Here is a 25,483-nt window from a genome sequence, read left to right as displayed (position 1 = left end):
AAATAATTTAGTTTCTTTTCTCCAAAGATATGCTTACTGTTAAAAGTATTGGAGTTAGATTTTTTTTTTTTTTTTAACTTGTTAAAGATTTAAAAACTAGGATGCATTTCCATTTCCACGTTTACCATGACTTGCTTTGTTGGGCAGGAAGAGAATTCTGAAACTAAGATACCTCTTAGAAGTATTCTTTTGAGTCACTGGAACTCAGAATCAGGCTGAAGAAGTGCCAGCGTTCCTCTTTGATCCCAGCAGAGCTGATGAATCAGAACATTCAGCACCAAGGGGACTCAGAAAACTCACAGGATAATATTGCTTCCAATGATTTTGCTTTATTCATTATGTTTGGCACTTCTGAGATGGAGGTGTTTACCAACTAGCAACATATGTCAATAGGGTAAGGAAATGAGATTACCAAAATGCAGTAGACAGGGGAGAAATAATAAAGTAGACGTGGATTGCATTTTAAATAAGTCAAAGCTGTTACTGCTGTTGCAGATGTGTATATGTTGTGGCATTTACCATAGTAATAACTAACAATAATTTTTCAGTAGCTACATAGGTAAATGAATATGTATGTTAAATAGGTGAAGGAGTTTGTACCAAAGTGCACCTGCATACAAATAAAGATATAGTGGTTGGCGTGACTACATACATATTTGAAAATACTGCATGTATACTCCTATGTAGGAGCTCTGGTAGAATAGTGCCTATGCCACTTGCCTGCTAACCAGAAGCCTGGTAGTTCAAATCCACCAGCCACTCCTCAGAAGAAGATTGGGCAATATACTTCCATAGTGATACTGCCTAGGAAACCCAAGGAGGGGTCGTTATGAGTCGGGTCTGACTTGATGGCACACAACAACAACAACAACAATACTCCTATATATAGTACAGTACATAGTGGGAATAGTTATAAAAACTATGACATCGGGACTGAACAACCAGACTGGAAGGCTAAGGACCACTATCTCAGGGGACATTTAGGTCAACTAACAAAACACAGTTCATAAGATAATGTTCTACATCCTAGTCTGGTGAGTAGTGTCTGGGTTTTATAAGCTTCCTACTGGTCATCTGAAAAGCAACTATTGGTCTTTTCCCACCTAGAGCAAAGGAGAACAAAGAAAAATGTTTCTATTTCTTCTCAGTTAAAAAACTTGAATCTCTCAAGGTAACTCTTTAAAACTCTATGGAACAAAACCTAGAATTTTCTTTGACAAGTCTGATTTTTCTTTTCTTTTTTTTAACATTCTTTCTTATTTTATTTAAAAATTTTATGTTATTGTTGTTGTTGTTAGGTGCCTTTGAGTCAGCTCTGACTCATAGCAACCCTATATACAATAGAACAAAACACTGCCTGGTCCTGTGCTGTGCTTGAGCCCACCCTTGCAGCCACTGTGTCTATCCACCTCCTTGAGGGCCCTCCTCTTTTTCATTGACCCTTTACTTTGCCAAGCATGTTATCCTTCTCCAGGGACTAGTCCCTTCTGAGAACATGACCAAAGAAGATGGGATGAAGTCTGGCCATTCTCGCTTCTAAGGAGCATTCCAGCTCCACTTCTTCCAGGACAGATTTGTTTTTCTTCTGGCAGTCCATAGTATTTTCAGCACTCTTCGCCAACATCACAATTCAAGGGCATCAACTCTTCTTCTATCTTCCTTACTCATTGCCCAGCCTTCACATGCATATGAGGTGATTGAAAATACCACCGTTTGAGCTCATTCACTCACTCACTGCCGTCGAGTCAGATCTGACTCATAGCGACCCCTTCTTGGGTTTCCAAGGCAGTATCACTATGGAAGTAGATTGCCCAACCTACCGTTTGAGCTAGGCACACCTTATTTGAAAGTCACGTCTTTGCTCCTTAACACTTTAAAGAGGTCTTTAGCAGCAGATTTGCCCAGTGATACATCTGATTGCTTAACTGCTGCTTCCTTGTGTTTTTATTGTGGACCCAATAAAATAAAATCTCTGACAACTTCAATCTTTTCTCCATTTGTCTTGGTGTTGCTAATTGGTCTAGTTGTGAGGATTATTGTTTTCTTTATGTTGAGGTGTAATGCATACTGAGCACTGTAGTCTTTGATCTTTACCAGTAAGTGCTTCCAGTCATCTTCACTCTAGGCAAGAAATTTTGTCATCTGCATATCATAGATTGTTAATGAGTCTTCGTCCAGTTGAGATGTTGTGTTCTTCTTCATATAGTCCAGCTTCTTGATTATTTGCTCAGCATACAGATTGAATAAATATGGTGAAAAGGTCCAACTCTGATACACCCACTTCCTGATTTTAAACCATTCAGTAGTCTTGTTCTGTTCAAATGACAGGCTCTTGATCTATGTACACTTTCCTCGTAAGCAAAATTAAGTGCTCTAGAATTCCCATCCACCACAAAGTTATCCATTATTTGTTATGATCCACCCAGTTGAACATATTTGCATAACAAATAAAGTACAGGTGAACATCTTTCTGGTCTTCTTTACTTTTACCCAAGACCTGTCTGACATCAGCATCCCTCATTCCACATACTTTTCTGAATCCAGTTTGAATTTCTGAAAGTTTCCTATCAATGTATTACTGCAACCATTTTTGAATTATCTTCAGCAAAATTTTACTGCGTGTGATATTAATATTGTTTGATAGCTTTCCCATTCCATTGGATAAACTTTCTTTAGAATGGACACAAATATGTATGTATGTCTTCCAGTTGATTGGCTAGGTAGCTATCTTCCAAATTTCTTGGCATAAACAAGTAAGCATCTGCAGTACTGCATCAGTCTGTTGAAATATCTCACTATGTGTATTCCATCAAGTCCTGTAGCCTTGTTTTTGCCAATACCTTCAGGGAAGCTTGGACTTCTTCCTTCAATACTATCAATTCTTGATCATATGCTAACTCCTGAAATGGTTGAACATTGACCAATTCTTTTTGTACAATGACTCTGTGTAATCTTTCCATCTTCTTTTGATGTTTCCTGATTTGTTCAATATTGTACCCATAGATTCCTTCAATATTGCAACTCAAGGTTTGAATTTTTTCTTCAGTTCTTTCAGTTTGAGAAATACTGAGGGTAGTTTTCTCTTTTATTTTCTCTCCAGGTCCTTGCACATTTCATTATTATACTTTACTTTGTTCTCTTGAACTCCCCTTTGAAATTTTCTATTCAGCTCATACTTCGTTATTTTTTTCCAATTACTTTAACTACTCTGAGTTCAAGAGCAAGGTTCAGAATCTCTTCTGACAACCATTTTGGTCTTTTCTTCCTTTATTGTCTTTTTAATGGTCTTTTGCTTTCTTCATATATGATGTTCCAGTTGTCATCCAACAACTTCTCTGGACTTTCATCATTGGTAATGTTTATAAAAACATTTTAAGTAATAATATTTCCTGGAAATGAACCAATATAAAGAAGATGCAATTTATCTTTGAAAACTATAAATATGAATAGAGAGAAGATGAATAAAAAGCACTAAATTTTCCAATAAGTCCTAATAAAAATTTAAAGATCAAATTTTAAGAAGTTTAAAAAATATATATATGTACAAAGGCAAATATTTTAAATGTAACAACAAATATTTGGGATGTCTCAAGGTTAATTAATAAGGATATGAAAAATATTCATAATATAATTTTTCCCTACAGCTATTTAAGCCAAATATATATGTGCTAATACAAATATGTTTTTCTATTTTAAATTTATCAAAAAATGTTATTAATATAGCAAACTTTTTACTTTTTTTTTTTTTCGCTAAGTGGCATTTATTTGATGCTGGGAATTATGCATCTTGGGCTCTGTGACATAAAATATGGATAGTGTAGGATAGTGTTTTGGAGTAATAGATACATTTACATGCAACTTCTTGCTTCCTCTGGTACTACAAATCCATCAGGCTTAGGATTCCAATTGTAAATCAATAGCACATGCAAATGATCTTATTCTGCCTTTCAATACAACACTTTATATCTTTTCTACATTTTAATCCTCAGTAATGTGTTATTTAAAAGCAACTTTTGCTTCATTTTCTTTGGAAACATTGGTTTAAGTGACTACATTTAGATCCATTAGGTTAACTTAAAATGTATATTCTTTTTTTTTTTTTTTTAAGGAGAGATATTTATTATAGCAGTATTAAATAAGCTAATATAATTGTTAAGAGGGATGAACAGAAAAACTCTAGGCTGATGTTTGAAACAAATTGGAAGTACTATGGACTGCCAAAAGAATGAATAAATCAGTCCCGGAAGAGCAGCTGGAATGCTCCATGGAAGCAAGAATGGGCACACTTCATCTCATCTACTTTGGTCATGTTGTCAGAAGGGACCATTCCTTAGAGAAGGATATTGTGTGTGCTAAAGGTGAGGGTCAGTGAAAAAGGGGAAGACCCTCAATGAAATGGATTGACACAGTGGCTACAATAATGGGCTCAATATAGCAAGTATTGTGAGGATGGTGCATGACCTGGCAGTGTTTCGTTCTGTTGTACATAGGGTTGTTATTAGTCTATTAGTTGTAGTTGGCTCAATGGCACCTAACAATCACAACAACAAGCAGTGTGGGGCTATCAAAGGAGACACTAGTCATACCACAGCCAGACAGCTGCCAGTGTCACAATCAGCTAATCTCTTTTGATATTCAGTAGCAAGAGCATGGTTTATACCCTGACTCTCTCTTCAATTCAGTTTCTTTTTCTTCTCTCTCTCTCTTTTAAACTCTATTGGGATTTTTGTGAAAGTTTACAGAGCAAGTTGGTTTTCCATTCAATGGTTCATACACATTTTGTTTTATGACCTTGACTGCAATCCAATAGAGGTATATTCTTCTCTATAATCCAATATATAAATCAAAGGTGAAAGATAAAGAATCTTAGATCATTAGAAAAAAGTTACACTTAAAAATGAAATAATTTTAGATCTCTCACTATACACACATAACCATATAGTAACTATACTGCATTGTGTGCACATACAAATTCATATGTATTTTTATCTGAAGTCATTTATACCTTCTTAATCCTTATGTGGTTTTTAGACTCTATATCTAATAGCCTGTAAATGGACCCAGTTTACTGAACTTCTTTCACTTTGTTAGCTATTTCCCTTCACCATATGTATTAGTCCTTGCTGTTTGGACATATATGATATAAATAAAAACATTTAACAAAGAATATTTATTCTTTGTGGTAGGCCAGTGATTAAGTGCTCAGCTGCTAAGTGAAAAAGGTTGGTGGTTTGAACCCACCAGAAAGATGTGGCAGTCTGTTTCCATAAAGATTACAGCCTATGGGGAAAGTTCTATCCTGTCCTATAGGTTGTATATGAGTTGGAATCAAATCAGGGCAGTGTGCTTTTGGTTTTGGTAACTGGGATGGATATCAAGCAACTTGCAGAATGAAGCAAATGCTTTAAGAACTGAACCCAGGCATATAATATTGCCAGAACTAGTTCTTCAGGGGCGCTCTGGTAGCATAGTGCCTAAAGCACTTGACTGCTAACCAGAAGGCTGGCAGTTCAAACCCACCAGCCAATCCTCGGAAGGAAGGTTGAGCAATCCACTTCTGTAGTAATACTACCTTGGAAACCCAAGGAGGGGTCACTGTGAGTCAGGGCCCACTCGACAGCAAATAGCAATAACAACAGTTCATCTTCACAGACACTTCTTTCCTACTGCAAACAGACTTACAAAGGAAACACTAAGACTGTGGTTGGCTGCACCAATTAAAAAACTCTGGTTGAAAGGGAAAGCTTTCTCTCAGCATCAAACCCAAGGAAGGGTTCTGAATGGCAATATTTCAATCACATGCCTAGACTGGGGACAAACAGGAGTTGTCCGAGGCATGGGATTTGTGATATGTTTATCTTGGGTTCTCCCTTAAGTAGAATCTGAGTTAATGACTTTTAGGAAAGTAATTTATTGGAGAAGTGGTTTCAAGAAGTATTGCAAAGGCGTGGGGAAATAAAACAGGAGTGGGAATAAAGCATGGCTTAATAAGCAAGTTATTACTGTGGGTAACAGAAGTTTGAACCCACTGGGAACCCTCTCAGAAGTCATGTAGAACATAATTCAGAGGTGCCTCACTAAACTAGAAAGCAGGGGTATATATCCACAAATTGTTGCTCCTTGTGCATACTCCTGCCATGTATGAGAAAAGCCTTACCACTTTAAGCTTTAATGGTTGGTTAACTGGTCTCTCCCTTAGAATTTAAATTCCTTGAGGGCATGTCTTTGTCATGTTTAATTTATCTAGAACCTATACCAAGGTCTGACACATGGTAGGAAATCAATGTTTGTTGAGTCAGTTAATAAAGAATACAATTGTTAGTTTTCCAGAGTACTACTAATATATGCTCGTAAGATGGATGCGTGTTGTATTCAGAGTGGAGTTTGTGCATGGAAAAGAAATCAGGTGCACTATAAAATAAATTTTGAAGTATGAGAATTGCTCCCTAAATCACCAAACTAATGATATTGAGGTATCAAGATAACCCCATTTATTTCTAGAAATATTATACAATTACATTTGTCTTTCTATGTGCTATTTTTGTTAAAATGATGATTATTTTTTAATCTCAAAAATTACTCAAACAAATAAAACAAACAGAATTGAGTTATTACTATGCACATTTATTTGCCTACCAATTTTTCAATAGAAAATGTTCGGTGCTCACAAGGATCAAATTCAACCAACTCAGTCCTACTAGGAAGACAGAAGCATAGCCCTTACTTTTTCTTGCAAAACTATCATGATAGTTGTGGTGTTTTATTATCCCTATAATTTTTAAGAAGCTCACATCACACTAACATGGATTAGATAATCGATTTTGAACAGAAGTTTCAATCATACCAAAATAGTTCACCTGCTGAGCAATCATATAGTATAAATTGAAAAGTATTGGTTAATCCACTTGGTGGTTCTTTAGAGTGAAATTAAATAACATGCATAATTTCATTTTCTGGCATGTTGTCACAGTATTACTCTACCTCTGAAATTTTATCTATTGGCATATTTAAATTATGACAGACCCTATAGATTGATTAAAAACTACTACAGAACCTTCAGACCTTAAGCCTTAAAGCTCTTTTCTTTTGAGCTGATGTAGTCATCATAGACAAATACCAACAACGTCTTCCAGTGAAGACTCCAAATGCTGCATCTGTAAAAAATGTGATGTGCAGTCTTAGAATGCTTTGGAGTTTTAAATTTTAGTAATTGTTAAAATGTAATTTGATCAGAATATTTTTTAAATTTTATAATGGTCTTGATTTAGATCCTATTGTAAATAATAGCTTTTAATATAATCCAGGACATAATTTTTTTAAATACTCCACAGTCAACCTTTTTTTAATTTTTTGAGCAAATTCTGATAAAGTTATAGTCCTTTAGTTTTCCTTCTGCCACAGAGGTTGAATTACTACAGGTAGTATCAAGTAAATATGTAATAAAATATGATTTGCACAAACTTACTCCTTCAGTTTCTTAAATTTAGAAATACACTTTTTATTTTCTTTTATGTATAACTATATGAAGTTTAAAAGTTTGTGAATTATACATATTTCAAATATCTGTTTTTGTTGAAACATAACCAGAAAGGCATAAACACAGGATTCATTGTTTCTTTGTACCACACACCCTACTCCCACATCCATCAAGCTATTCAAATTATTGATTTGCTCAGTCATAATTCTCTTGAAGTTTTAAGTAGAATGATGAAGTCAGAGGGGAAAAAAATGTTCTTATGTACAATGGTGAAATCTAAATTCTCTTAAAAGCTTATTGCTGTGAATGCTAATGTAAATCTTATTACTACTTTGATATGTGATGACAAATTTTATTTATTTTTTTTTTTCTTACTCCAGATGACAGGAAAGGAATTTCACTATATTATATAAATTCCTCAAATGAGTTAGGAAAATCAATTACCAAAAATGATTTGGTAATTTTTTCATTTCCGTGGGAATGTTTTACTAAAAGTAAATAAATATTTATTACTCCCTTGATGATTATAGAAATATTCTGGAAAAAATAGTTAATATAAATCAGGAATTAGAGATAAATTAGCTCCTCTAGTCCATGATTCCTGTGTTGGTTCTCTAGTGCTGCTATAATGGAAATCCCACAAGTGTATGACTTTAACAAACAGGAGTTTACTCTCTTTCAGTTTAGGAAGCTAGATGTCTGAATTCAGAGTATCAGTTCTAGGGAACTGGTGAAAGTCCCTCGACCTTCTGCTTCAGTTCTGCCTCTGATTCCAGGCACACTGGAGCTAGAGGCTTCTTGTAACTCCTGCAGCTGCCGGTTGCTGAGGGTGACAAATCCAAGGTCAGTAAGTGGAATGGTGCTATCCCAAGAACAACCGGCACATACCAGGGCACTGACCCAAGTCCAGGAACAATTCCAAAATCAGCAGGCAACACGATAGGCCACTGGAGGAAATCTATGCTAAATGTAGGATCCAATGTGCCAAAATATAAAGACATTTCCCAAAGCTTTTCCTTACATCCTGGAAATAGGCCATACCCCAAAGACAGCTCCTTAGCTGCTCACAGTAGATTCCACCATGGAGGTGATTACAATTTCATCATGGGAAATAACTACACCTAGCTGCCCAGCCACTCAAAACCATAACCTAGCCAAGTAGACCCACAACTTTAGCTACCATAGATCACAACCAATAAATTTAAGTATACTATCGTCATATGTGAATCAAAAAGCCAGATATACCTCTGGTTTCAGGTATAGATGATTTTAGGGACTCCAGTAATGTCACCAGATTTTCCCATTCTCTATTTCGTAGATGAGTTCTTTCCAGTGGGATAAAATAGCAAGAGTAACATTTTAGTAGTTTAATCGTTTTACCTGATAGAAGTAATGCTTCTATATAGCGATGAGGGAAAAGTCACATCGAAGTATTTGATTACTTTAGATTGGATCTGTCTCCATCTCTCAACTGCTTTCATTAGGACCAGAGAATATGACCAAAGGGGTGGGATTAACCTCACTAATACTATAGACAAGATTTCACAAAAAAAGCCAAATTGTTACCAAAAAAGAGAGAATTTCTTGGAAGGCAGAAAAGAGCCAAAAAGTTGCAAAGCCTCCATCTGTTTTGCCCTTCCCCAGACACTATTTAAGTTACCTTTTTTCATTATTTCCCTAAAGTGTTTGGATACTTAGATTTCCCAATATAGAAAAATTCTTTCTCACTTATTATTCTCAAGGGACAAGTGACCCATAACTGTCAAAATATAAATAAATAAATAAAATATTAAAACATATATATTCTCTTACCTTCTGTACAAACACAATAATGATCTCCATCAAACAGAGTCAAGCATGTTGAGTTGTTTCTGCAAGGATCATTGAGTGGATCACAGAAATTATAGCGTTGATGGCAGAATTGTCCAGAGTAAAAGGGTGGGCAGAGACATACAAAATGCCCAGGAATGGTAGATTCATGACAAAGTGCTCCATTCATGCATGGATCAGAATCACATTCATTTATTTCTTCACTACAATTTTGTCCAGTCCATCCAGAGGTACATTCACAGCTGAAATAAAATTTTAAGAAATTTTTGTTAAAAGGATTTAAGAAATGTGAATAATATTTATTTAAGTTTATCCTTCACATTTTCAATTAAATTACTACATTCACTGTGGTAGTTTTAATTTTATTTTATTTATAAGAGGAGCAACAAACAATACATAGTTTAAACATTGTCAGCCTAATTTCCTGGTATGATTTAATGTACACTAATGTGAAATGGCTCGGAAGGAAGGTTGGGCAATCCTACTTCCGTAGTGATACTGCCTCGGAAACCCAAGGAGGGGTCGCTGTGAGTCGGGGCCGACTCGACGGCACATAACAACAACAACAACAATGTGAAATGGACTTCATTGGAAGATTGGGCAATCTACTTTTGTAGTGATACTGCCTCAGAAACCCAAGGAGGGGTTGCTATGAGTTGGATCCAACTCTACAGCAGTGAGTTTGGTTTTTGGCATTTTGACTATAAAAGCACTTAAATATCTGGTAAATTTCTAACATAAGTTGACCACTGGAGTGTAGGAATACAGGGTTATCAATTTAAAATATTGAATTGAATTATCAATTCAATATTACTTCCCAATTATTTCTTTAAAACAGTTTTTTGCAGATGGGGCCACTATTTATAAGTCTAAAATAATAATTAATTCATTACCTTTAACAACATGCTTAGTGGCATAGTACCTACAGCATTTGACTGCTAACCAGAAGGCTGGTGGTTCAAACCCACCAGCCACTCCTCAGAAAGAAGACTGGGCAATCTATGTCCATAGAGATACCATCTCAGAAACCCAAGGAAGGATAGCTATGAGTTGGGACTGACTTGACAGCAGTGAATTTGGTTTGGTTAGCAACATATAACATCTTTAATTATTATTTAACTAGGTGCTTCTTAATAAGGTTAAATATCTTTTTTTGCTGTTTAAATATTCAAGATACATTTTAAAAATCATATTTTGTAATACAATTTGAATGAAATGGGAGAATTTAAGAAAAAGCAAATGAATGAAGAATAAATTATTCAGATCTTGGATGTGCATCAGTCATCCAGTGTCTGCATTTACCTTGGGATTTCTTGCTTCAAATAGCATGTTAGTCAAGCATTTTCCATTGAACTAGTCCAGTTCAGCTCTCAACAGTGAAACAATTCTGACAGAGCAACAGGAGATGATTTTCCACATAAAAGCAAAAACCTAACCCACTGCCATGAAGTTGATTTCAACTCATAGTTACCCTTATTGTGTTTCCAACATGGTTAATCTTTACAGAAGTAGATTGCTCCATCTTCTTTCTGCAGAGTGTCTGGTGAGTTTGAGCTGCCAACCTTCTGGTTAGCTGAGAAATGCCTTAGGTACTGTGCCACCAGACCTCCTTCTTCCACCTAAAATAGTATCTAAATAAGGGATAAAGACTGGTTATAATTAAACCTGCAGATCCAAAATACATGTGAGTTTTGTTCATCAGTTGGTGGTGTGATAGCCAATTATAAATTGTGGGATCATGATGGGGACTTCTGTGAGTCTGCAGATAAAGCATAGCCCCAAATTTTAAATAATTGTGATATCAAACAAGTAACTAACCATGAAAAAAGTTACAGGAGAATTTTAGAATTATTACAGAAAAATAAATACTTTACTGAAAGATTTTTAAGATAACTTGAAGTCCTTTCACTTGCTTCGTGATAAGTAATATTTTGCCAAAATAAAAGTAAAGAAAAGAAAGGAAGGAAGGATGGATATAGAAGGTAACAATATTGTGAAAAGAGATAGCTGAATGAATGACTTGCCCAATAGTTTAAATGAATTTTAAACAGATCTAATAGCCATCAAAACAAACAATAAAATCAATAGGGAACAAGACCATTTTAGCCATACTGGACAATGAAATATTTGCTAATTAAAACACATTAAATAGATCTTCACTTTTTCTTCAATGTGTATAGTGAAGAAAATATATACAATAGTTAATGTTAATAAAATTGAGGATTAAAAAGGAACAGAATCACATTTATCATCAAGAATATTTGAAGATCTACTTTGAAATACAACTCTGTCAATTCTAGGATAATATGCATACCACTACAAGGAAGATCAGTCAATATGATTATTATTCAAATTTACACATCAACCACTAATGAAAGAAGCAAAAATTGAAGACTTTTATCAACTTCTGTACTCTGAAATTGATCAAACACACAGTCAAGATGCATCAATAGTTACTGGTGATTGGAATGCAAAAATTGGAAATAAAAAGGAAGGATCCCTAGTTGGAAAATATAGCTTTGGTGATAGAAACAATGCTGGAGTTTGCACGATAGAATTTTTGAAGACCAACAACCTATTTATTGGAAATATCCTTTTTTCCTTCAACAGCTTACATGGTGACTATACAAGTGAACTTCCCTAAATGGAATACACAAGAATCAAACTTTTCTTCACTATACACATTGAGGGAGCTCTGGTGGCATAGTGACTAAGGCATTTGACTACTAACCAGAAGGCTGGTGGTTCAAACCCACCAGCCACTCCTTGGAAGAAAGGCTGGGCAATTTACTTTCATAGTGATATCATCTGGGAAACCCAAGAAGTGGTTGCTGTGATTTGGATCCTACTCAACAGCAGTGATTTTTTTTTTTTTTTTAATACACATTTATATGAGATGATTAAGTATTGTTGAGCAATATGTATCTGTTTGAACAAACCTTGAATATGTATACAGACTTTTGGCCATAAATCTATAAATACAAATCTAATAACTCACATAATTTAAAAGGGAATTTTGTCTTATTAACTTTGTTCACTTTTATTTCTTATACCCATTACAAATATGTAAAAAAAAAATTCCTAGCAAATTTGGTATGAAAAATAATAAGACTTAGTAATAAATATTATTACTATATCCGTGGAGAAGGATATCAAACTTGGTAAAGTGGAGAATCAACAAAAAAGAGGAAGGCCCTTGACAAGATGGATTGACACAGTGGCTGTGACAATGGGCTCATGTATAGCAGGGATAGTGAAGCTGGCACAGGAACAGGCAGTATTTCATTCTGTTGTACATGGGATCTCTATAAGTTGGAGCTGAGTCAACAGCACCTAACAACAACAACAACAACAACATATTTTTAGCTTATTGAAAATTGGAGATGTAGAAGAAAGAAGAAGTCTAAATAAGGATTGCCTAAATAAATCACCTACTATTTTATTCCTTTATTTATTTATTTATTTCATTCATTTAGTTATATCACAAGGTGTACTATTACCTGGAATATAGTTTGGAATCAATAGGCTTAAAATTTTCCTCTCTGTTAAAATGTAAAATTAATTTATGTAACATATAGGTCCTCACAACTGGATCAAATAGCAACATCATGATAAACAGAAAAGATTGAAGTTATCCAGAATTTCATTTTACTTAGTGCTACAATCAAGGCACATATTAGTAGCAGCCAAGAAATCAAAAACTGTATTGCATTGGGCAAATGTGCTGAAAAAAAAAAAATACTAAGGAAAATTATATCACTCTGAAGACTAAGGTTCACATGACCAAGCCATGGTATTTTCAATTGCCTCCTATAAATGGAAAGTTGAAAAATGAATAAGGAAGACCAGAGAAGAATTGATGACTTTGAATTATGATGTTGGAGAAGAATATTGAATATACTATGGACTGCCAGAAGAAAAAAAAAAATATCTGTCATAAAAGTGCAGCTAGAAATCTCCTTACAAGGAAGGAGGGCAAGACTTTGTCTCTTGTATTTTGGCCATGCTATCAGGAAGGACCAATCTCTGGAGAAGGACATCATACATGTTATAAAGTATAGGGTCAGAGAAAACAAAAGAAGTCCCTCAACAAGGTGGATTGGCACAGTGGCTGCAATAATTGGCTCAAATATGGCAACAATTGTGAGAATGGTTGAGGACAGGACACAGGGTCAATATGAGTTGGATCCAATCCTATAGTACTTAAGAACAACATATAGCATACTTTCTGTTTAATGTGTGACATGTTCTTTGATATTATGTAGAACCTTAGAATCTTTGAGTAGGAAGAAGCAAATAAAAAAGGACCCTGTGAGGCAGATTTATGCAAGTATTTAATCAGATAGAAAATAAATCTTTCTTTTCCTAGTTGCTTTTATTTTATTTTTTGTTTTAAGAGGGTGAAGAAAAGATTATAGAGTACATATTCTATATAAACTCAAGAATTTTTATTTTAATATTAAAATGTAATAGTAATTTATCTACTCTTCATTCTATTGAGTCTCATTTTTTTTTTCTCTCCCAAGAAATAAATACTTTCTTTGTAATTTGGGACTACAACTTGCAGTATGGATTACACCTCAGCATAAAACAGAAATCTTCACAACTAGACCAACAAGCAACATCATGATAAATGGAAAAAAGATTAAAGTTGTCAGTGAATTTATTTTAGTTGGATTCACAACCAACACCCATGGAAGCAGAAGTCAAGAAATCAAATGACCTATCTGTGGTACTTAAGTTTGTATGTCAACTTGGCTAGGCCTGGTTGAGTGGCTGTATAGCTGGATGTAGTATACCCGACAATGAGACTGATAATCAACTCTATGGTGGAATCAACTGTGAGCAGCTGAGTTGCTGCCTTAGGGATCTGGTCTGCTTCCTGTATATAAGCAGAAGCTTTGGGGAACAGTCTCTAGCTTATGGCATGCTTGGACCCTGCATGTAGCCATGTTCATCATGTTCATCAGCCTGCCATGCTCTGCTGACCTAGGGACTTACAATGGACTTGAATTAAGGGCCTGCCATGTGGTTTGGTAACATTGGGACTATGCCTTTTTACTTGTCAACCTTGGGCTTGGGAGCCTCAGCAGCCAGCAGCTGTCTGAGTGAAGAAAAGCCTCTAGCTTCAGTGGGCCAGGAGCTGGAGGCAGAGCTGAAATCCAAGGCTGAGGAGTTTTCATCCAGCCCCTAGAGCATGGCACTTTGAACTTGGACTTAAAGCCTCCAAACTGTAAGAGAATAAACTCCTGTTTGTTAAGGCCATCCCTTTTGTGGTATATATTCTTATCAGAGTGGCACTAGGTAACCACAACAAAATATGGTACCGAGAGAGTGGGGTGCTGCTCTGACGGATACCTAAAATGTAGAAATGGGAGTAGAGTGTGTCCTTGATCGAAGATGTTGACAGAGAGAATCTGGCATATGGCATGAGAAACAGCAGGAGAAGAGCCAAGAGACTGGCAGAGAGATACTGGCAGAGAGACCAGAATGAAAGACGGCAATAGCAGAGCCTAGAGTCCAGGATTATACAGCAACAGGCTTTCCAGCCCCCAGAAGAGAAAGCTGGGTGCCCTTGCACGGGTGGCTTACTGGTGGAGTGGGTTACCTTTGGGCATTAATTGGTAGAATAGACCAGCTTGAAATGGAGTAGCAGGTTGGCTGGCCGACGGAGCAAGAATGCTGAGTGTTTTGAGGCAGGAAGTTTTCCTGCAGAATGGGTTGCCTTCAGCAATAATTGGCAGAAGCAGAGAGACCAAAGAAATGGCAGCAGAGCTGCCTCAGCCTGAAAGGGTAGGACCATGGCCTTTGGGGGTGGAACCATCATAGCTCCCTAGGTTTCAAAGAGCCAGACCTTCACCAACTTGGTTCTGGAGTGTGGGGCTGCTCATCCATGTGAGTCAGTGGGATGGAGCCATGACCACTGCCCAAGAGTGAGGGGGCAGGGCTGCCATGCCCAAGAGGGAGAGGAATGGGCCCACCAGACCAAGGGGATGAGGTCACCACTTAGAGGAACTAGGGGACTGGAGCCACCCAATGAGAGAGATCTGTACAGATGCCAAGGTGACAAGAGGTGGGATTGTTGTAGTTCAGTTTGTGTGTCAACTTGGCTGGGCTTGGTTTAATGGCTGGGCAGCTACATGTAGCATTTCCCATGATGAGACTGGTAATCAACTCCATGGTGGAATCTACTGTGAGCAGCTGAATAGCTGCTTGAGTAGGTGGTCTGCTTACCATATATAAGCAGCAGTTTTGGGAATCATCTCTAGCTTATGGCATGCTTGAACCCTGAATGTAGCCACGTAGTTGTTCAGCAGCTTACCATGCTCTGTCAGCCTTGGGACTTACAATGGACTTGAATTAATGGCCTGCCATGTGATTTGCTAACATCGGAACTGTGCCTTTTTACCTGTCAACCTTGGGTTTGTCAGCCTCAGCAGCCAGCAGCTGTCTGAGTGAAGAAACACCTCTAGTTCCAGTGGGTCAGGAGCAGGAGGCAGACCTCGACCCCAAGGTTGAGGGGCTTTCATCCAGCCCCTAGAGCCAGGCACTTTGAACTTGGACTTAAAGCCTCCAAACTGAGAGAATAAACTCCTGTTTGTAAAGGCCATCCCATTTGTGGTACATTCCTGTCAGAGTGGCACTAGGTAACCAGAACACTATCACATTGTACAGGAGCTCTGGTATCATAGTGCCTAAGGGATTTGACTGCTAATCAGAAGACTGGTGGTTCAAACCTACCAACCTCTCCTTGAAAGGAAGATTGGGCAATCTACTTCTGTAGAGATACTGCGTCGGAAACCCCAGGAGGGGTTGCTATGAGTTGAATCACATTGGGCAACTCTGCTGCAACCAAAACCAAAAAACCGAACTAACTGCCATGGAATCAGATCTGACTCATAGCAACCCCTCTGCTGCAACAAACCTCCTTAAATTAAGAGCAAATATTTCACTTTGAGACTAAAGTGTGCCCAAGCCAAGCCACGGTATTTTCAGTAGCCTCATACGCATGTCAAAGCTGGACAATGAATAAGGAAGACTGCAGAAGAACTGATACATTTGAATTGTAGGTCAACAAAGAATACTGAACGTACCATGGGCTACAAATTTGTCCTGGGGAAATCCAGCCAGAATGTTCCTTAGAAATGAGAATAGCTAGACTTGGTTTCTCATACTTGGGTCATGTTATCAGAAAGGACCACTCCCAGAAGAAGGGTATTATTCTGGATAGAGGGTCAGTACAAAAAGTGCAAACCCTCTGTGTGATGGAATGATACAGTGGCTGCGACGATGAGGTCAAGCATGGCAACAATTGTGACGATGGTGCAGGACCAGGCGTTTTTTCATTCTGTTCTCATGGTTTGCTATGAGCTGAAACTGACTCGACAACACTTAATAATAACTATATTAAGAAAAATGATTTATCTATAGTGAAAACATTATCTATAATTTTAAGCATCATTATTTTCAGTAAATAATTTATTTGGTTATTCCATGAATATAATTTTCTTTCAATTACGTATACATTTTCAATACTCTACATGGTTTAGTCTACTATGCTATATAAAAAGACAGCTGATTAATAGTCTTTTTCACAGTTGTTGAATTCCAGCTTCTCTCTAGGCAAATCAGCATCTCTAAAAGCAATTCCGGGATTTTTCAAGAGTCAAAAACCTTTTATTTTTTTCACAGCAGAAAGCTAAAGTGGTATCCAAGAGAGGCAGAAAAATGCATCAGGCCAAGCTTCTAGTATACTTAAATTTAGAATCTGAAATAAATCTGATGGAACTCAAGATGCATTTGGGAGAAAATCCAAAGTCCATACACTTAAATTTGGGATTGGAGCAATACAGCTAACTACAAGGACACTGAGGACATTTATATATGTTTGTCACTATTATTGATACATGAAAAAATGAGAATTGGATCTATTACTGTTGAGACATATGACCAGATTTCAGTAAATTTTATTTCTGTAGACACAAGTGGCATAGGAGATTGTCTTGAAAATGACTTTTTTTTCTAGAATATCTTGAAGAAGACTGGAATAAAACATTTGCTTAGAAAGGAAGAGTGCAAGCTTGTTGAAGTTACCATTCTATGAATTTACTTATTGACCCATAAGTAGGGCTAAAACAATATAAATGAGGAATATGGATAATTATATTTTAACCTGGACCATAAACTTAGTTATGATTTAAATTATGTAAATTCAATGTTTTTAAATGTTTACATTTGATATGTTTTCTTTGTTGGTGTGTATATGTGTGTGTGTCTTTGTATGTATTTATAGAAACACAGCAAAATTGATGGTATATCAGTTATTTCTGAACAAATAAATTTCACTATAGACTCTGGTTTTTTTTTTTTTTTTGAATGGATCCTTTGAGCAAGTAAATTTAAATCTACTTTTAAATATGATTTCCTAAATATTCAAAGAACTGTTTTATTTTCTAGAAACTTAAGTACATATACCTATGTGTATATATGTGTACAATAGTCACATGCATACCATATATACCTATACATATAAATAGTATATAATTTTATTCAAACTATACTTTGTTGTTGTTAGGTGCCACTGAGTCAGCTCCAAGTCGTAGAGACCCCACCTACTACACAACAAAACAATGCCCAGTCCTGTGCCATTCTCACAGTCTTTGCTATGATTTAGCTGCAACTGTGTAACTCTGTCTTATTAAGAATCTTTCCATTTTTTGTTGACCCTCCACTTTGGTACCTAAGGTATTTGATTGTTATCCAGAAGGCACTGATTGTGGATCCAAATAAAATGAAATTCCTGACAACTTTAATGTTTTCTTTGGTTATCATGATTTTGCTTATTGGCTCTGTTGTGATCATTTCTCTTTTCTTTGTTGAGGTATAATTCATACTGCAGACTGTAATCTTTGATCTTCATCAGTAAGTGCTTCAAGTCATCTTTAATTTCAACAAGCAAAGTTGTATCATCTGCATAATGCATGTTGTTAATGGTTTTTCCTCCAATCCTGATGCTGCATTCCTCTTCATATATGTCAGCTTCTTAGATTATTTGCTCAGCATACAGATTGAATTATTATGGGGGAAGGATACAAGCCTGACACCCACTTTCCTGATGTTAAACCATTCAGGATCCCCTTGTTCTGTACAAACAACTGCCTCTTGGTCTATATAGGTTCCTCACGAGCATATTTAAGTGTTCTATAGTTGCTATTCTTTGCAATATTAATCATAATTTGTTATAGTCCACATAGCATAGTGGCTAAGACACTTGCCTGCTAACCAGACGGCTGGCAGTTCAAACCAACCAGCCACTCCTCGGAAGGAAGGTTGAGCAATCCTACTTCCGTAGTGATACTGCCTCGGAAACCCAAGGAGGGGTTGCTATGAGTCAGGTTTGACTCGATGGCACATAACAACAACAACAACATAGTTGCTATTCTTTGCAATATTACTCATAATTTGTTATAGTCCACATAGTTAAATTCTTTTGTATAGTCAATAAAACAGGTAAACATTTTTCTGGCATTCTTTGTTTTCATCCAAGATCCATTTGACATCAACAATGATAAACTTCATTCCACACCCTCTTCAGAATTCATCTTGACTTTCTAGCAGTTCCCTTTCAATGCACTGACTGTTGCAAATGTTTTGAGATTCAGCAATAAATTACATTAAGTTATATTTTAATTGTTATGTGTTAATCATTAAATTATATTTTTATTGTTAGATATAGTCTGCATTCTGTTAAATTACCTTTCTTTGGAATAGGCAGAAATATGGATCTCTTTCAGTTGGTTGGCCAGGTAGCTGTCTTCCAAATGTCCAGTATAAATGAGTGAGTACCTCCAGTGCTCCATCTATTTGATGAAACATGATACAACTCAATGGGTATTCTGTTAATTTCTGGAGCTTTAATTTATTTTATTTTTCAGCTCCTTCAGTGCAGCTTTGAATTCTCTTCCCATAGCATCAGTTCTTGATCATATGCTACTTCCTGAAATGGTTGAATATTGACTAATTCTAATTCTTTTTGGTATAGTGACTCTGTGTATTCCTTCCTTCTTTTTTTTTTTTTTTTTTTTTTTTTTATGCTTTCTCCATTGTTCAATGTTTTGCCCATATAATACTTCAATATTGCCACAAAAGCCTTTCTTCAATTCTTCAACCTTGAGAAATGCCAAGTATGAGCTTCTCTTTTGGTTTTCTAATTCTGGATATTTGCACCTTTGATAATATTTCAGTTTGTCATGTTGAGCCACTCTTTCAAATCTTCTGTTCAGCTCCTCTATTTCTTCATTTCTTCCTTTCACTTTAGCTACTATTAGTTCAAGAACAAGTCTCTTCTGACATCCATTTTAGTCTTTTCTTGTTTTCTTGTCTTTTTGACAACCCTTTGCTTTCTTCATTTGTGCTGTTCTTGTTGTCCTCCCACAGCTCCTCTGGCCTTCAGTCATGTGTCAAAACTATTTTTCAGATTGTCTCTAAATTCAGGTGGGATACAATCAAGGTCATATTTTGGTTCTTGTGGACTTGTTTTAATTTTCGTTAGTTTCTACATGAAGTTGCATATGAGCAATTGATGGTCTGTTCCATAGTTAGCCCCCAGACAGATGATACTGAGCTTCTTCAACCACAGATATAATCAATTTGTTTCTTGTATATTCATTCAGGTGGAGTCCATATGTATAGTTGCAATTTATGTTGTGGAAAAAAAGGTATTTGCAATGAATAAGTGATTTTAAAAAAAGCTACCATTGAGTCAATTCTGATTCACAATGATGCCCATTAGGTTTGTGAGGTGGTAAATCTTTATGGCAGTAGACTGCCAGTCTTCCATGGAGTAGAAATTCTATCATGCAGTTTCTGACATGATTTTTTAACCAAGGATATATTTTCCAACTAATGATGCTTCTCCTTTGTTTTCAACTTTCTCATTCCTATAACCAGCAATTATCAATATATTTTGACTGATGTCTAATCAATTTCAGACTTCAGAAGTTGGTAAAAACATCTTAAATTTCTCCATCTCTGGGATTAATGTTGTTATGTGCCATCAAGTCAGATCCGTCTCATAGTGACCCCTTCTTGGGTTTCTGAGATTGCCCCACCTTCTTTCTGAGGAGTGGCTGGTGGGTTTGAACTGCCAGCCTTCTGGTTAGCAGTCAAGTGCCTTAGGCACTATGCTGTCAGAGCTCCTTTGGTTTTAGTAGTTGATGTGTAAATGTGAATATTAGCATTATTAAGTGATCTTCCTCATAAAACTCACTGCCATCGAATCAGATCCAAATCATAGTGACCTCTCCTTGGGTTTCCCAGGCAGTATCACTACAGAATGGATAGCATCCTATTAATGACAGCATTGTACCTCAGGATGGATCTTGAGATGTTCTTTTTGACAATGAATATCATTCCATTCTTCTTTAATTTGTCATTCCTAGCATAGTAGATCATGTAATTTTCTTATTAAATATGGTCAATCCCAGTTCATTTTAGTTGACTATTGCCTAGGATACTGAAACTCATACATTCTACTTAATCTTTAAAGAAACTAAAATTCATTTTTGAATGAATTTACTTTAAGTATACATAAATAAATTTCAAATTCAGTTTGAGAATATATAAAACTCTAAAATAGAGTGTGTGTGTGTGTTGTTTATATATGGAGAATATATCCATTCAGGAAGTCCAATGAACACAACATGGAACATACAGTTGATACAATCATACTTTTTTAAAGTGAAGAGTACTTGAAGCACTTACTGAGGAAGATCTAAGACTACAGTCTTCAGGATAGATACATCTCAATGTAAAGGAAACCCAAATCCTTACTAGTAGACCAATAAGAAATGATAAATGGAGAAAAGATTGTACATGGAAGCAACACTCAAGATAAAAAATTAAGAATTCCAGTAAGATGGTGGGAAAGGCAGACAGATAGACAATAATATTTTCAAAGGATCGAGAGACAGATCAAGGAAAACACTGAGAAAATTAAGGAAAACACACACAAAACCCTAGAACAATTTCAGAAGAAAATACAAGAACAAAATGACAAAATAAATGAAAAATTATAAATGGTACAAAGTCTTCAGATAGAAATCAAGAAGTTTAATACTAAATTTTTAGAAATAGATAATACATTGAAAGGGCAAAGAAGTAGAATTGAATCAATTGAAGAAAAAATTAATGAAATTGAAGACAAATACCTGAATACTACTTTAGATCAATCAGGGATCAATCAGAAAAAAAAATAAAAACAAAATGAAGAAAGCCTAAGGTTCATGTGGGATACCATCAAAAGGAGTAACCTATGTGTAATTGGAATTCCAGAACAGAACACTGAGAAAATTGTCCAAGATTTGTTGGCTGAGAACTTCCATGATATGATGAAAGAGGAGAATATATCCATTCAGGAAGTCCAATGAACCCCAAACAAGATAGACTTCAAAAGAAAATCACCAAGACACATCATTATCAAACTCATCAAAATCAAAGACAAAGAAAGAATCCTAAAAGCAGCACAGGAAACACAAAAAGTTACTTACAAAGGACAACCAGTAAGACTAAGCTCTGATTTCTCAGCAGAAACCATGCAAGTGAGAAGGCAATGGGATGGTATATATAAAACCCTGAAAGAAAAAAAATTTCCAACCAATAATTACATACCCAGTAAAATTGTCCCTCAATAATGATGGTGAAATTAGGAATTTCCAGATAAGCAGAAATTAAGGGAATTTGTTAAAACCAGACCAACCTTAAAAGAGATACTAAAGGGAGTCCTTCGAACAGAGAACCAATAATTACTATATATATATAATATATATTATATATTATATAATAATAATAATTATTATTATTGCTATTGCAAACAATAACCGACTATTAATGCACAAGGTGACATAACCCAGGAACCAACACAGCTATGGAAGTATCAAAAGTAAAATAAGATTACAAGTTTGTAAACAAGGAACCAGAGGCATCAATTGGCAAATGAGGACAACTACAAACCAAAAAGAGGGGAAAAATAGTGTAGTTACAGAACTTCTAAATGGGAAGGAAGTCAAGAGGGTTGCAAGATAGAACAGATTGTTCTAAACTTAGGAGAAAATTAAAACTCACAGGGTAACCTCAAAGAAAAATCATAAACCTTCATATCACAATAAGAATGAGAGCAAGCATAAATATTTAGCAAATACTAAAACAATAGAAACAAAGGAAATGATTACACAATTCATTAACATAATGAGCTCAGCACAGAAAATAATATGGAACAACGAAACCAAGAATATCGTGAAAAAACACATAACAAAATGACAGAAACCAATTCATAGACTTGTTGATAATTACACTGAATGTTAATGGATTAAATGTATCAATCAAGAGATGGAGAGTTGCAGTCTGGATAAGAAAACAGAACACATCAATTTGCTGTCTAAAAGAGACACACCTTAGAAAAGAAGACAAAAATAGACTAAAAATCAAAGATTGGAAAAAGATATATCAAGCATATGGCAACCAAAAAAAGAGCACAAGGGTAAATATTAATTTCTGATCAAATTGACTTTAAGACAAATTCCACCATCTGAGACAAGGAAGGACATTATACAATGATTAAAATATCAATTAAACAAGAAGATGTAACCATAATAAATAACTGAAGACCCAAAGAAAGAGCCCCAAAATACATAAGTCAGACTTTAAAAGAGTTGAAAAGGCAAACAGATGACTCCACCGTCTTAGTGGTAGACTTTACTACACCACTTTCGATGAAAGACAGAACAACTGGAAATAAACTCAACAAGATGCAGGAGAGCTAAATAAACAATCCACCAACCTGGAAAATCTTATAGACGTCTACAAGCACTTCAGTCAACAATAGCACAATATACACTCTTTTCCAGTGCACATGGAACATTCTCCAGGACAGATCATGTGTTATGCCATAAAGCAAGCCTCGTTGTTGTTGTCGTTATGTGCCATCGAGTCAAACCCGACTCATAGCAACCCCTCCTTGGGTTTCCGAGGCAGTATCACTACAGAAGTAGGATTGCCCAACCTTCCTTCCGAGGAGTGGCCTTAATCAATTTAAAAACATTGAAAAACTGCAAAGCATCTTCTCAGATCACAGTGCTATGAAATTGGAAATCCACAATAGGAAGATCAATGGAAAAACAGCAAACACATGGAAATTGAATAACACCCTCCTCAAAAATGACCGGGTAAGAAAAGAAATGAAAAATGAAATTAAAAAAATCCTTGAATCAAATGAGAATGAAAACACAACATACTATAATGTTTGGCACACAGCAAAAGCCATGATCAAAGGCCAATTTATAACAATAAATGCAAACATCAAAAAAGAAGAATGAATCAAAATCAACATCTCAACCAAACAAGTCCAACAATTAGAAAAAGAGAAGCAAAAAAAAAAAAACCTTACTGTCACCAGAAAAGAGGAAATGATAAAGATTTGGGCATATATCAATGAAACAAAAAAAGAAAGACAATAGAAAAAATTCAACAAGAATAGCAGTTGGTGTTTTGAAAAGATTAATAAAGTTGACCAACCACTGGCAAATTTAACAAAGGAAAAGAGTGAGAGAATGCAAATAACATGAATAAGAAATGAAATGAGTGACATCACAACAGAACCAACTGAAATAAAAAGGACAATATCAGAATATTATGAATAACTTCATAGTGCCTAAGGCATTTGACTGCTAACCAGAAAGCTGGTGGTTCAAACTCACCAGCCACTCCTTGGAAGGAAGTTTGGGCAATTTACTTCCTTAGTGATACTGCCTTGGAAACCCAAGGAGGGGTCGCTATGAGTCGGGTCCAACTCAACGGCACATAACAACAACATGAACTGTACTTCAATAAATTTGAAAATCTGGAAGAAATGGACAGATTTCTAGAAATACACCACCTACCTAAACTAACATACTTAAGTGGAAAAGGTGAACAGATCCATAAAAAAAGAAGAAATTGAACAGGTCATTAAAAAATTACCAACAAAAAGAAGTCCTGGCCCAGATGGTTTCACCAAAGAATTCTACCAAACATTCAGAGAAGAACTGAGACCGATCATATTCAAACTATTCCAAAACATGGAAAAGGATGCAGTCCTCCCTACTTCATTTTATAAAGCAAGCATAGACTCGATACCAAAACTAGGCAAAAACATTACTCAAAAGGAAAATTACAGACCAATATCCCCCAAGAATACAGATGCAAAAATCTTCAGGAAAATCCTAGCCAATAAACTCCAACAATTTATCAAGAAAATCATTCATTATGATCAAGTGTGTTTCATATCAGGTATGCAAGGATGGTTCAACATTAGAGAAACGATCAACATTATCTACCACATAAATAAAACAAAGGAAAAGAACGACATGATCATATCAACTGATGCAAAAAGTCATTTGATAAAATTCAACACCAATTCCTGATCAAAACTCTCAGCAAAATAGGAATAGGAGGGACATTTCTCAACATAATAAAGGGCATCTACGCAAAACAAACAGACAACATTATTCTCAATGGAGAAAGACTGAAACCATTCCCCTTGTAAACAGGAACCAGACAAGATCGCCCTCTATCACCACATCTATTCAACATTGTTTTGGAAGTCCTACGCATGGTAATAAGGCAAGAAAGGGAAATCGAAATCATCCAAATTGGTAAAGAAGGAGTCAAACAATCTCTATTTGCTGATGATATGATCTTATTCCTAGAAAACCTAAAAGACACAGTAAAAAATCTAGTGGCACTAATCGAGAAATTTAGAATAGTGGCAGGATACAAGATGAACATCCCAAAATCAGTTGGATTCCTCTACACCAGCAAAGAGATTGCTGAAAAAGAAATAAGGAAATCAATATCATTTACAATAGTTACCAAAAAATAAAATAAAATATTTGGGAATAAATCTTACAAGGGACACAAACACCTGTACAAAGAAAACTGTACAGAACTTCTTCAAGAGTCATTGATTCCAAGATGGAGGAATAGGCAGAAAGACTGCACAGACCCTCTTCAACAAAGAAAAGGGAAACCAATTAACACAGACACAGAAGATAATCCTGGACCCCAGAGCCTTGACAGAAAGGATATAGAAGTTGACTAAACCCCAACTAGCAGAAGAATTTTCATGAAAATACCAAAAAA

General features: G+C 35.8%; 1 protein-coding gene across 1 annotated transcript in view; it reads right to left on the bottom strand.

The window, feature by feature from the left end:
• LOC103210321 (protein eyes shut homolog) overlaps window positions 1-25,483 on the bottom strand; it is a gene marked incomplete at its 3' end in the record, with an annotated part of 1,289,761 nt that overhangs the window by 418,641 nt on the left and 845,637 nt on the right. The window contains 1 exon segment of the mRNA XM_007956242.1: window positions 9,290-9,549. Within this exon segment, the coding sequence (XP_007954433.1) occupies window positions 9,290-9,549 (260 nt within the window).

The sequence above is a fragment of the Orycteropus afer genome, unplaced genomic scaffold (genome assembly GCF_000298275.1).
Source record: "Orycteropus afer afer isolate SDZICR_OR568_19922 unplaced genomic scaffold, OryAfe1.0 scaffold00588, whole genome shotgun sequence".
NCBI lineage: Eukaryota > Metazoa > Chordata > Mammalia > Tubulidentata > Orycteropodidae > Orycteropus > Orycteropus afer.
The sequence above is the reverse complement of the archived record's forward strand: the minus strand, read 5'-3'. Positions and strand labels throughout refer to the sequence as shown.